Source organism: Branchiostoma belcheri, unplaced genomic scaffold, assembly GCF_001625305.1.
Source record: "Branchiostoma belcheri isolate BF01 breed outbred unplaced genomic scaffold, Haploidv18h27 scaffold1, whole genome shotgun sequence".
Lineage (NCBI taxonomy): Eukaryota > Metazoa > Chordata > Leptocardii > Amphioxiformes > Branchiostomatidae > Branchiostoma > Branchiostoma belcheri.
In genome coordinates, this window is record NW_017802379.1 from 5,420,912 (window position 1) to 5,433,908 (window position 12,997).

The 12,997-nt window shown below is 40.7% G+C and overlaps 1 protein-coding gene across 1 annotated transcript in view; it reads right to left on the bottom strand.

The window, feature by feature from the left end:
* Window positions 1–7,612: 7,612 nt before the first annotated feature.
* Window positions 7,613–12,997, bottom strand: part of LOC109464033 (unconventional myosin-XVIIIa-like) — a 114,969-nt gene continuing 109,584 nt past the window's right edge. Inside the window, exons 36-38 of the mRNA XM_019760955.1 lie at window positions 9,145–12,080; window positions 8,223–8,254; window positions 7,613–7,713 (exon numbers count right to left, since the gene is read on the bottom strand). Coding sequence (XP_019616514.1) covers window positions 7,708–7,713; window positions 8,223–8,254; window positions 9,145–12,080 — 2,974 coding nt within the window. The 3' untranslated portion in view covers window positions 7,613–7,707. The remainder of the gene's footprint in view (window positions 7,714–8,222; window positions 8,255–9,144; window positions 12,081–12,997) is intronic.

Here is a 12,997-nt window from a genome sequence, read left to right on the forward strand (position 1 = left end):
AGTAGTCATAAATCTTTGTTTTGCAGCTAACTGCCTCTAGCTCCAGTCAACCCAGCTGAGCATTCATCAGCCTGATGAAAGACATTCAAAATGTCCCCAATTCAAGTCCTTCCTCGGCACACAACTGTTAAATGTCACACATCACGCTAACCAGTGTGTTCAGGTTTGGCACTATAGACTGCCTGCTGCACTCACCCTCGTCAAATTAAGTTGGTGTGGCCTTACCGCTCAACAACTGGTTAACATGCATAGAAAAATCCTGACCTGTTCCAGACCAAAACGCCGCTTCTCTTGCAGTCAAGCTTACGGTGGATTCTTGGTTTTTGTCTACCTACAAATTTATCTTCCTGATCACTATGAGACGTATATCATAACCCTGGATATGGTCTTTGATACATAAAACAACTCTGTTACCGCCCCCCTCCCACACGAAAATATTACCGGTCGTCTGTCTCCCCTCCTTCCAAATCTATCACCTTATCCATGTCATCCTCTACACAAACGGTACTATCGTGTCCCCTCTGTATGCTATCCGCCTCGGAACACTTTTGTTTTACATTGAAACGCATAGAATTTGACCAAAACACAAAGGACAACAACAACCACGTTTTAAGCAAAGCTGTTCAGGTCAGGGGTCACATAAAAGCGGCCCTCAGCGGATTATTTACAAAGTGTAGTGTAGTTTTCTATTTCAGGATCATTAATTTCACCCTCAGTGAATCAAAGAACTGGTGTGGGTGCGGTTCAAACAAAATGAATAAATGAAATCAAGTGCCTTTTTATCTTCCTTACTGGACCACACAAAAGCGCCCCCATCGGTTGCTTAACTTGGTGCAGCGTTAACTCGTGGGGGACTGTTGCCGCAACTTATTTTCAAAATTTTGTCTCTTTGCTTCATTCACCTCAGATGAGATTTATATATATATATACCTACAATAGTCAAGAGAGTATCTAGGACGATTTAAAGTACAACTTACCACCAAAGCGGACGTGGCGCGTCTTCCTGTGCGGAATTTTTCCCAGCTCGTTCTTCCCTTCCATGCACACTCGCCATCTTGGAAAGGCGTGTTTCACGCACATGTGTCATGCCACCTGTAAATCATGAGCAAAATGATTTTTGCATTTGCATTCGATAATCAAGTTAATATATAAGATTAAGGATAGGCCAATAGGAAATCACCACACATGCAGGCCAGAAAAATACGATGTCTTAATTATGGCTTCAATCTTACGAATTCGAAATTCATGATTTTTCTATCGAGGAAAACACATGTTAGTAATTTTCCTATAAATGACTTTTTTACCCATTTATCTTCTACTTGCGATGAGAACATTTTCTAGCTAGTAGTAGGTGACAAATTACAAACATTACAGCTATTGCGACAATTACCTCTAACGTTAGGGATTCCAATACGTCAAAAATAACTCGGTACAACAAGAGTAAATTTCACGCGACATGCGTGTAACGTTAGATATGAAATATTTCATTTGTGTACTTCGATCTTTGAGCGTTTATTTCTCTTTATCGACAACTGAAAATCCAATTCTTCTCATATCATAATATCAACGATAAGATCACAAAAGTTACAAAATATAGCCGAATATAACCGAAACGTCCGCAATTTGTGACAAAGGGACGCTTCTGGCGAAACAAGTCTCAGATTTTCAAACGTTATTCAATAAAATGGTTATTTGATAGGTTTTAGCTGAGCATTGATTCAATTATAAGGAGGACCAATCAAAACAGCGGATTTCGTCTTATAACGAGGCTCAAAAATATGCATAAATTAAGTCCAGGTGCGCATACGTCATGCGATGTAGTTACGCAATCCTCCAGGCGAACTGTGTAGATATGCTGGGTTAAATATAGACAGGAATGGGTGTAAACATTGGCGTTTAAAGTAAAAATAACGCAAGCAATTACAGAACTAGTTGTTGCAATATTTTCTATATAATCCATTCTTCACATCTAGTTGTTTTCTGGACGGTTAGAACTGATAGTAAGAACAAAATCAAGGAAAATGTGTTTAGTAACGAAAAATTAAACAAACATCAATACAACGCATAAACGCATAAACTTTTCGTTCCAGTTTTTTAACCAAACCCTTTCTAGTAGTGTAATAATTCATACCTGAGGTGTCCAGAAGAATCTTTCCATCCCTGGCGAACGTGCACCCCTCTTTACAAAGTTTACTCCCTCACGTTTTAGTTAATTGGATGCTGTGATGCATCCACAGGCACCATAATGCCAATTCATCACACGTGTCAATGAGGGCCTCTAGCAGTTCGCGGAATTGTTGCAGGTACTTGAGATTTTTTACATGCAATAATTTCACCGACTCAGTCGAACCGCAGACCGCTGTGCTCATCAGTTCTGCGCAGCTCTCTCTAAGATCTCGTTTAAATCTCGCGCTTCTTTTCCAAGGTAATGTGATCCGCGAGAATCCGCGAGAGTTTGCTACTGTTTACTGTTTCGCTTGTAACTCCGCTTTGCGTAAGTGTTTCCTTGTCATACGTTAATGTGAGATGTAAGAAGGGCCGGCGTCACGCTCAAGGTCGTAGATGTACATTACCGGTGGTGTTTGTTGGAGAAACGAGGTTTCAAAGTTGACCGTGTTTGATGGAGATGATTCCACTCGAGATAGGTACCCTTTAGTTTTTTTGGGGGCAAACCCGTTTGCCATATTTCATCGTCGATTTGGTGTATTGTTTAATAAAGTATAGACCCTCCCCCATCTATCGTGTGTTGTTTCTTTTGGGATCCTGTAGTTGTTACAATATAGTAACTGATAGTAAGTTGGGCTCATTCAGTCGAATTCTCAACGATTTTTGTTCGAATCGCAAACTTTTGCAACTAGTTCTAACCAATACACCTGTAATGTAAGATGTGGCTGAAATATAGTTATGTTGGCTTGACACCTGTGTACTTAGTTTTGAAGTTGCACAATCTGTATTGCAGCTCGACCTTGAGAAATAGTGTAATTTCTTTACAGTTTATTTGCCTTTAAAAATGTTCCGTTAAAAGTTACATAGAACAAAAATGAAAGTGAAAGAATAACGACGAAATAGTAAGCTTCAAAACGATACCCACTTTACGGATGAAAAAGGAAGAGAAGGAATTTGGACATGAACAAATACAACAACAGGTTGATTTTTCATGACCTAATTTTTGAAGGAGAAATCGGACACTATGACCTGTTACTGTAAATATGCAAACATCGGGCATATGTACTGACATTGGTATAGTTGCACATGAATCCCACTTTCTCTAGCGTCTTCATGATATAAGTCTGACTTGGAATGGGTTTCAGAAAGTCTGTTTGTGATTACAAAACTTGATTCCTTCTTTTTGCGAACTTTCGCAAACAGGGGTTGAAAGTTGCAACATTGTTGGCGGCGCGAAAAATGGAACGCGCTGCCTTGGTTCCATGAATCGAACGCAGGAGTTCGAAACCGATTGACTTCAAATTTGACGATTTTTGAATGGTCAGAACCTTGTATTAAATTCCTCTTTTTGTATATACTTGAATGTTATCATATCACTTATTATATTGCATGTGGTAGCCACATTCATACAGTTTCTCGTACCAAAAAACGAATTTTATGACATTACGCGAAATGTATCAAAATGTAGCGGAAACTCAGGATGGTGCGTGTCAGTAGCTTACAACTGGGCTAAAATTTGACCACCGCGATGTGCGCATCGTCACAGTTTTTTTGGGGGCAAACCCGTTTGCCATAAAATTTACCAGGGGTCATTGGTATCAATGTAAAGGTAAAGAAGTGGGCTATCACACTGTGGTATTAGCTAACGGGATCCAGTTAGATAGTAAAAAAGACATGCACAAATAAACTGACCAAAAATTGCTAATGTTTGGAAGGCCGTAGCACTCGCTGTCTTTTTGCAATGCACGAACTATCTACATGGTTGTACTGGGCAAATCCTGTAGATATGAAAAAATGTAAACATTGTGTAGGTCTAAGGTCTTTTTGCTGCACTATAGGCAGTTGTTTACACCCATGCAACGGGGTCATATCGTGACCCGGCAAACGCCGTATCTTAGAGAATAACGCGTTCTACGGTGACCTGCGGTTCGACTGGACTGTTAGAAGTCGCTTTTGATACATGGCGCAAAGGGTCATTAACCGATGTATCCTTGATGCTAATTGGTTTTCATCATGTCTACGCGTTTGAGTCGTCGAGCCTGATTGGATAATAAAGAGAAACAATCATGCCGTCTGCCTCTTTGACCAAATATGGACAACAAACTCAAAGCTATAAAGCCGCTTTACTTTTCATGTAAACAACTGAAGTTACGATGGATTTTCGGACGAACGGGACTATTTTAGGCAGTTATTTTCATCCAGATAAGCTACTGAGTCGTAAGAACTGCCTCTACAAAGAAAAGGAGCCGATTTATGAGGCTAGGGTAGGTGAAATTGCTCGGCAACCACGGCATATTCTTACGAACAGGGGAGGGGGGCATTGTGTGGGGATAGCTTTCAGCACAAAGGACAGGGACACCTTCAGTTTGAACCTTCATGACTACAAACTGAATACACCGACTGCATGCAATATACGAAAGAAATCAATTTGTGAATTTTTCAGTGTCGATCTCAATATCATATGAATGGAAACAGAGCCTCTGCCAGGCGTATAACTATGGCAATCCCCAAGCTGTTACGATTTTGCCTTCCACCATGCATCTGCTTGGTTTACATTCATATGGTAATGAGATCGACACGGAAAATTCACTTCTTCCAAGACTGTGACCATTTCTGCAAGCGATCAGCTGATCGCAAAATCACATTTTTACGTGTAAGTTGAGAATGAAGGAAATTTGGGAAAAGGCAACGAGTAGGAATAGAAAGGAGACCATACGGAGTATACTCTGAAAACAAGGAGGCCGAAAATGCCAAAAGTTTCATTTTTCTAAAATTAAAAAATAGTAAATTCATCCCCTATCACACCCCCGTTTTGAAGCACCCGTTCGGAAAAGGCCTGTATCTCGCTAAAGAAGCCTCGCTCATTCCCAGATTTGGCCATTTCGCGACTTGGGAAACGCGATGGGCTCTTATGTGGGTTTTACTCCAGGTCTTTCCAGCTCTTGTTCTTGACATTGAGGCCTCTCCTGACTACATAAATATCACAGGCATATCAGGGAATAATCGTTTTAGTCAGCCATATGCTTATTTTGAGACGAGAATTCCTACAACGGCTAGTACGAGCGTCTGAATATGGAGCTTTTTGGGGCAATATTTCTGCCATTTCTTTTCTTTGACAAAGGGCAACAGAAATATTTTTATTTCATTTATTTCAGCATTTTATAACATTATATTCAAATCAAATGTTGACAAATCAAAGCCTTAGAAGTGACCACTATGGTCTGGTCACCATGCTACAGCTTTGGCTGTAGCTCTAATGAAATATATAATATGTTTACCGAAAGAAAACATATTGTTTTCGCTCTGTCTTCTCTTCTTTTCATCCAAACAAATAAGGTCAACGACCTGAACCAGACGTCACCATGGTAACATCATGTTGGGTTACATAATGTTGCAATCTTATAGCAGGAGGGATTTAGACTCGTGTCTGATCATATATATGAATGTGTTTGAGTAAGAATTAACAGAGTAGACCATATGTGAAGGTAAACATTATGCATTTGCTTTGCAAATGTTACCTTTCTAGTTTTACTTGTCTTGTGCACCTGTGTGACAGAAAATAAATTGACAATAGTACAATTAACCATGATATGATGTACCTTTATTATACAAATCAAGTTCCTTGACAGAATGAAGATGATGCTACAGCTTTTTGTTTGTATTGCATTGGAGTGACACTTTCAATACATTGTATGCAATGCACCCAAAAACTGCTAGGTGGCACTGTGATACCATATGCCCAGGTACAGCTGTAAAACAATAATAGAGCAAAGGATGCTACTGGATATGTAAAGTGATACAGATATATGGCAAGTTACAAACAGATAATCAATCTTTCACAGAAACTGAAGTGTACATGCTTCATTTGCAAAACCAGTTTGAAGTGGTCTGTATTACATGCTTTTAATCAACATTCTACAAGCCACATGTATGGTTGTAAATGAAATGGCAGTCAAATTTTTGAAAGAGGAAATAATGCAAATGCTGCACTACATCTGTTTGTAGTAGCACCAGTGCAGTGCATAGGAATAAAGGAACAGACATTCAATAATACTGGAAATACAGTTTCTGCAGATAGACCAACAATACTAGCAGCTGCCTGGTCAACTTGCTAGCATGTGTCATTCATGTATACAACCCGTTACAGGACACAATCATCTTTGGATACAGAGGGTTGCTATATCAAGAAGCTGACCAAAACCTAATTCAAGTCTAACCTATGAAAGACACAACTTTTCAAAGAAAACGAAAATTACAATAACATAATAAAAGTATGTATTATATTATGTTGACAAATCTTACACATTGGAATAGCCTAGCCTATTCTGCATAATGCTACCATATCGAAATAGCTGTAGCAACCGGTGGGACCAGGGCTAGCCTGGTCACCAGTCAAGCCAAACTTCATACATCAATGAGTATATACAGCTAGGAAATCATCTTTTAACACCTGTAGTAGTGACTGGGTCTCAGTCTATCTTTTATCGTAATTGATAGCATATAAGTTAGAGGGTCAAGCCTTAGCCAGTCTTGTACATTGTTCATCACCATTGACATTGTATACTTGAGGTAAAAAAAACAGAGGAGCTAGAAATCACAGAACAGCAAAAAAACTCTTTACTCTTAACTCCACACTGCCTGAACAGTGAATAATGTCACTCCAACTACCAATATTCAATTCCAAGTCCTTCTAAAGCTTGCTATATGTACCTTTACATTGAACACTGGGAACATAATCCATATCTTTGCTATTGTTTGTCTTCTGCTTTGATAGATACCTTAGTTCATCCAACAAAAGCATTACTTCTGAATTTCTTACTGAAAGTAAAGCAGTACAAGTTGTTTAGAGATTATACACTGCTATATTCTGTCATTCTTGTTGAATACGTAAATCGTAATTACCGTACCTTCTCCTCACCAGTACTGATTTTTAAATGTAGAGACAAGTTCATTTTAACTTCTAACAATTCACTGCACTTTATTTATAGTGCAACTAGTACCTGTTACATTCTGAATTTTCTCCATCCAATGACATTATATCCCTGTATAATGACCTTGCTCCTTCTTTGAGTAAGGATTGATACACCATAAACCCTGGGTACATGTAAAATGACTATGCTTCAATACATTGTATTGGCTGGTTACCACATTGTAATCTTATGGTCATAGATGGACACATATCACAAAAGGAACATATAATTTCTCCACTCCTGATTGTGCCTTATATGTAAAAACCTTATACATGTATTCCCTTACTCCCCTCATCACCACCAATATTTTCACATTCTGTATACACACTAGCAAATACAACAACACCATAGGTGTTCTTACACTACCCCAGATACTTAGATTTCTCCCCACCCCCCTCTTCATAAGAACTCGGAATCGCTGTACTTCTTGCGCTGCTGGGGGGCTTCGGGCGACGTGGGGGGTTTGGAGGTGGAGGGGGTGCGAGAGAAGGAGACTTTGGCGGTGGAGGTGAACGTCTTGGGAACCTGAGGAGCGTGTTTAGTGATCTTGGTGTGTCTCACGGGGGCTACTTCAACTCTGCAGAGGGACACAACAGGGAATATTTGGTAAGTCATGAGGCTCAACAGTAAGTAATGCAGGATGTATTATAGGCAACTTCCATGCCATCAAAAGATGAATCCATGCTGTTATAAACAATGTGGTTATTGTCAAGACATACACATAAGGTAAGCATACACTGTGTGTTGATACATGTATTAAATTTATCAACATAGCAAAGTTAACAGTACAGAGCAGTAACTTTATTTCATCATTAATGTGATGTCCATCACAAATACCATGCCATTGTTGCATTAGTTAGCACTGTCTCAACTGCATCCTTTGTTAGAAACTTCACCGCTGCAAATCATTAACATAGTTTCATTCAGCAGTTTTCCATACATCAATATCTACATGCACTGCAATTGATATTGTTCAAAGAGGAAGTACAGTAAAGAGAGCAAGCAAGTTCAGAATCCATGCCAGTTCACAAGCATGCTCACAGGCAGGCAAGCAGGTGTACAGAAGAGGAGGGAATTGTGCATTACCAAAAAGCAGTTCTGATCTGTACATCCCTCGTCTGAAGAGGCAAGAACAGAGTGAGAGAGAGGTTAGAGGGTTGGTTCGAGCTGTGAGGGGGAGGGGTGTGGTGTGTCAGCATCATCACAACACTCTTCAACAACATCCAACTGTCAAGGAGCCAAACCATGCAATGCCATTATGGCCACCAGAGGGCGTTGCATTGTTTGCATAATTCAGTCAGAATCACACATCTTTATCTTCATTTTGACCCTAATTCAATTGCTTCAAAAGACATGATTTGGGAGTCGATCTGAGATTTAGACTTTTCGCATGACCTTGAATAGCCTGGGTGCCATCCGATTTGTAACGGCAACCCCAAAAAAATCGGGGTTGCTGTTACAAATCGGATGGCACCCAGGCTAGACCTAGTGTTGACCACCGTGGCAAAGAGAGCCCCCATACAATCTCACTGCAAACTGCAGGCAAGAGAGAAGGAATAGGGTGTGTGACATACCCTGTGAGTCAGGGCCTGTGCTTTCTTATCATGCTACAGGAACACAAGAAGAGAGAAGGTACATGATGAGAGAACAGAACACAGGACAGCTGGCATGCTAACTTGTGAAAAAGAGCAAAGTAGAAAGCAAAGACAAAGAAGAAGAAAGTCTAAGAGAAATGAAACAGGCAAGCAGAGTTTCACAAAAATGACGCAAACTGGATGTAAAAAGACAACCCTGTATGGTATCTTAGTCCAGGTTGTACATATAGTACACCTGTGAGGGACCACAAGGGCACATACAGGGGTGGACAAGTGAAGAAAAGGGATGGTATACACATCTCTGTCTCTCATGAGCTCACAACAGCGACTGTACAGAGATGGGCATACCGGTATTACAAAGGAGACAAAGGGATAGGATGGGTGGACTCACGTGGAAAATAGCTGAGACTCACTCTGTGCGGCACCCTGCTTGCTTACCCCACCAGAGCTTGCCTTCTTGCCATTTGTTTGGGGTTCAGGGCTAAAAGGTCTGGGTACAGGACTACCCGATCTTTTCACATCAACTCTAGACTCCCAGAAAAGAGCAGCTTGTAGGACAGCTGAGGGTTTTTTCTTGGGGCCACTGGCTTTTTTCGGAGTTTCATCCTTGACACCGTACTTCACTAACTCTTTTGGGAATTCGGTGGGTGGTTCAATGTCTTGTGGAAGGGAAGGTTGTCGGATCATGATAGGGTTTGGTTTTATTGGCTCATTGATTTTTGTAGCTGCCTTATATGCCTCCGCACGCCTTTCTTGGGATTTTGGTGAGTCTCTAGATCTCCCACCTTTTCTGCCAGGGACATTTCTGTTCTCTTTAACACTACTTACTTCAGACACAACTTTCTTCACTTCAGCTTTGGGCTCTGTTTGCTTCAATTGTTTCTGAACTGTAATCTTGTCTTTATCAGTTTTTATGACTTTGCTGTCTGATGAGATGGCAGTCTCTTTCTTAGCTGTTTCATTTTTTTGTAAACTGGAAGAAGTTTTGGAGTCCTTTGGTACAGAATCAACGTTAGGACTCTTCGGTTCAAACTGTGAAGCAAGTTTCCCTTTCTTGAACTTTGGCTTGTTCATGAGACCAAACAAGCTATGAGTCAGCTCACCATCCAAAGATGCAGGTGGGTTGATCTTTTTGAACTTGGGAACGTTAGGCTGTTGTTGAGGTGGTTCTGGAGGTTTCGGTTCTGGAGGTTTACTTTCTATGGCACCCTGGCGCGTCGACCTCAACTCAGTGGTCAAACTGGAAACCTTCCGAACTTTTTGCTCGGAAGAAAAGCCACCCTCCGTTTTAGCCTGGGTTTCAAAAGGAAATTCTGCTTTGGTTTTTGTTGGGGATCTCAAGTCCTGCTTCAGACTTGACACCACTCTTTTCTTTGGTTGAGACGTACCGCTATCTACAGCAGGAGGTGCTTTTTCTCCTCCCTTGACTGTCTTTTTCTCAGTCTTGGTGGGAGACTGTAACTCCTTGGTGAGGGTGGTGGTGACCCTCCCTGCCTTCTTATCTGCAGTGTCAGAGTCTCTGGGTTGGAATGCTGCACTCATCAGTTCCTGGACATCCAGGGAAATCTTCTGCAGCTCGTTCTTAATCTCAACCTTACTTTTCAACAAGTCAATGTTATTTTGTTTGTTTGCGGCACGGAGGGCTTCTGTAAGGCTTGGCTGCTTCTCTTCTTTAGAGCTAGCTTTAGTCTCTTTAACAACTTTGGAAACTGGTTCTGGTTCTTTATGTACAATAGGAACACTTTTAACTTCTTCATGTTTCTTCGGAACTGCTTTGGAGTCCTGGGCCGACTGAGTTGTTTTCATTTCCTGGACTGTCTTAGAAACAGTTTCAAGTTCACCCTTTGCTTTGGAGACAGTTTTAGTCTCCTGAATCTTAGACATTTCTTGATCACCTTTTGTTTTCTTCTTACCTGCCACAGACAAATCTTTTTTTGCTTCAGCAGATTTGGGAACATCTTTACTCTCTGAAGCTACCTTGGAAATATTTTTAGTTTCTTTGTCTGCCTTAGAAACAGTTTTAGTATCCTGGGCTAATAGTGAGGGCAATGTCTCGTCCTTAGCAAGGGCAATTTCCGTGTATTTCTCCAAGAAGGACACTCTCTTTACTGCTTTATCTTCAGTAGGCTCTTCTTTTTTAACTTTCTTGGTGACTTCAACAGGCTTTGCTGGTGTGTTTGCTTCTTCAGATACCAATTTTGAAGTTGCAGACTTTGACACTGGTTTTTCATCTTGAATGGATGGAGACAAATCTGATGCTACTTTCTGTTTCACCTCACTGGAGGGCTCAGCAGTTTTGCCCTTCATCTTAACCTTTTCCTCATTCTCATTTTCTGCTTTTGTTTTCACCTCGTCTTTAGCTGTTGTATCTTGAACAGCCTTCTCCTTAACAATAGCAGGAAGCTCCTTATCCAGCCACGATGTCTCAGCCTTAGACTTGGGCAGTATTCCCTTGTTCTCTAACTCACTCTGACCTTTCCTGCGCTTCGCTAACAAAGACGCCACATCGTCTGGCTCCATCAAGTCTGCAGCCGTAACAGACTGCCTGGGTTCCGGACTAACGTTTTTCTCCTCTTCCTCAGGCTGGCCCTTCTTCCGTTTAGCTAACAGAGATGCAACCTCGTCATCATCCATCAAGTCTTTTGTTTTTGTTGGGGTCAAAGATTTGCTGTCTTTCGAAGCCTGCACCTTCTGTTCATCAGCAACTGCCAAATCTTTAGTTTCTGACTTCTGTACCTCTGATAAATTGATAGTGTCTGTATCTTCTGCCACTTCTGTAGATTTAGTACTCTTACTGGAATCTTCTACACTATCATTTTTGTCATTTTCCAGGTTTTTATCTTTGACTGGAGACTGTACTTTGGATACTGGAAGAAGGTCTTTGTCCTCTAGTTCTGAGAGAGTTTTCTTTCCTTTAGAAAGCAGGGATGAAATGTCATCTTCCACCCCATCTTTTGCTTTGGACTTTGCTTTGGACTTTGGCAGAAAGTCCATGTCCTCCAACTCTGAGCGACCCTTTGTTCCATAGATTACCATTGATGGGACAAAATCTTCGTCAAAGTCTGAAGTCACCCTGGTTTTCGATCTTGGAAGGAAGTCAGAGTCTTCTAACCCCGAACGTCCTTTGTATCTTTTTGACAACAATTTCATTATATCATCGTCATCATCATCTAGAGGGGATGATAATCTAGTTTTTGATTTGGGCAGAAAATCTTTGTCCTCTAGCTCCGAATATTTCTTACTTTTCTTAGTAAGTGATGATGTGACGTCATTCTCATCATCATCATCGTTTAGCAAGTAGGCAAGCTCTGGGTCTCGGAACCTTGTTCTATACTTGGTGAGAGTAGAGCTGGGGAGGGGGCACAGGAGGGGAGTGAAAAAGAAAGAGAAACAGAGGCAGAAGAAATTAAAGAGAGAAATGCAAAAAAGGGTGCTAATGAAGAAGAAAAGAGATGAAAATATGCATAGCAAAGCGCTTTCAGGTAAATGAAGACTGAAAAGTGACAACAAAATATATGCAGTTTGAAAATTTGCCTTCTCTGTGACAATCACTCACACAAACACACACACACATACATGTATATATGTACACATACATCTAGCAGCATGCCACACTTGAAGAGTGCTTGGGGTCAATAATACAAATGTTAATGCTGTTGTAAGGTAGAATTTTGATATGACTGAAATGCCTGTCAAGTTCTTCAACTACAGTGTGTACCTACATGTGGTAAAAAAAAACACAGTGCTAAAACAGGGAACAACTACATGTATAACAATGAGATAAGCAGTATATATATATAGCAGCCATGGGTACATAAAAATTAGTTTGCTGTGTAAAACTTCGCTACTAAAACAGAGTGGTGTTCCATGCTGAAATAAAACATGTAGAAGTACAGTCAGCACAAGCATTGCTCCTTACTCTTAGGAGGGAAGGAAAAGAACAAGGTACACAGCAGTCTGGAAGGAAAGAGAAGTGCCAACAGAACACAGATTAGGCCGATGCAACTGCTGGAGGTTTTATTCAAAAGAGGATGAACTCCATCCCCCCTTCTGTTTGGGCTTTCATAAGCTGTTGGACCATGTTAAAGCGGGGCAGAAATAAGGGCTGGAATCGGATCGAGCCAATTGTCTACAAAGGATAACTTGAGAAAGAAAAAAGAAATGGTAGGGAAAAAACAGCAGTGTATGGTAGAGATGTACTGTGTGGACATGGAGGAAAATAGATATGATATGAAGATGTTCTTTGGAGAGAATGAGTGCTAAGAT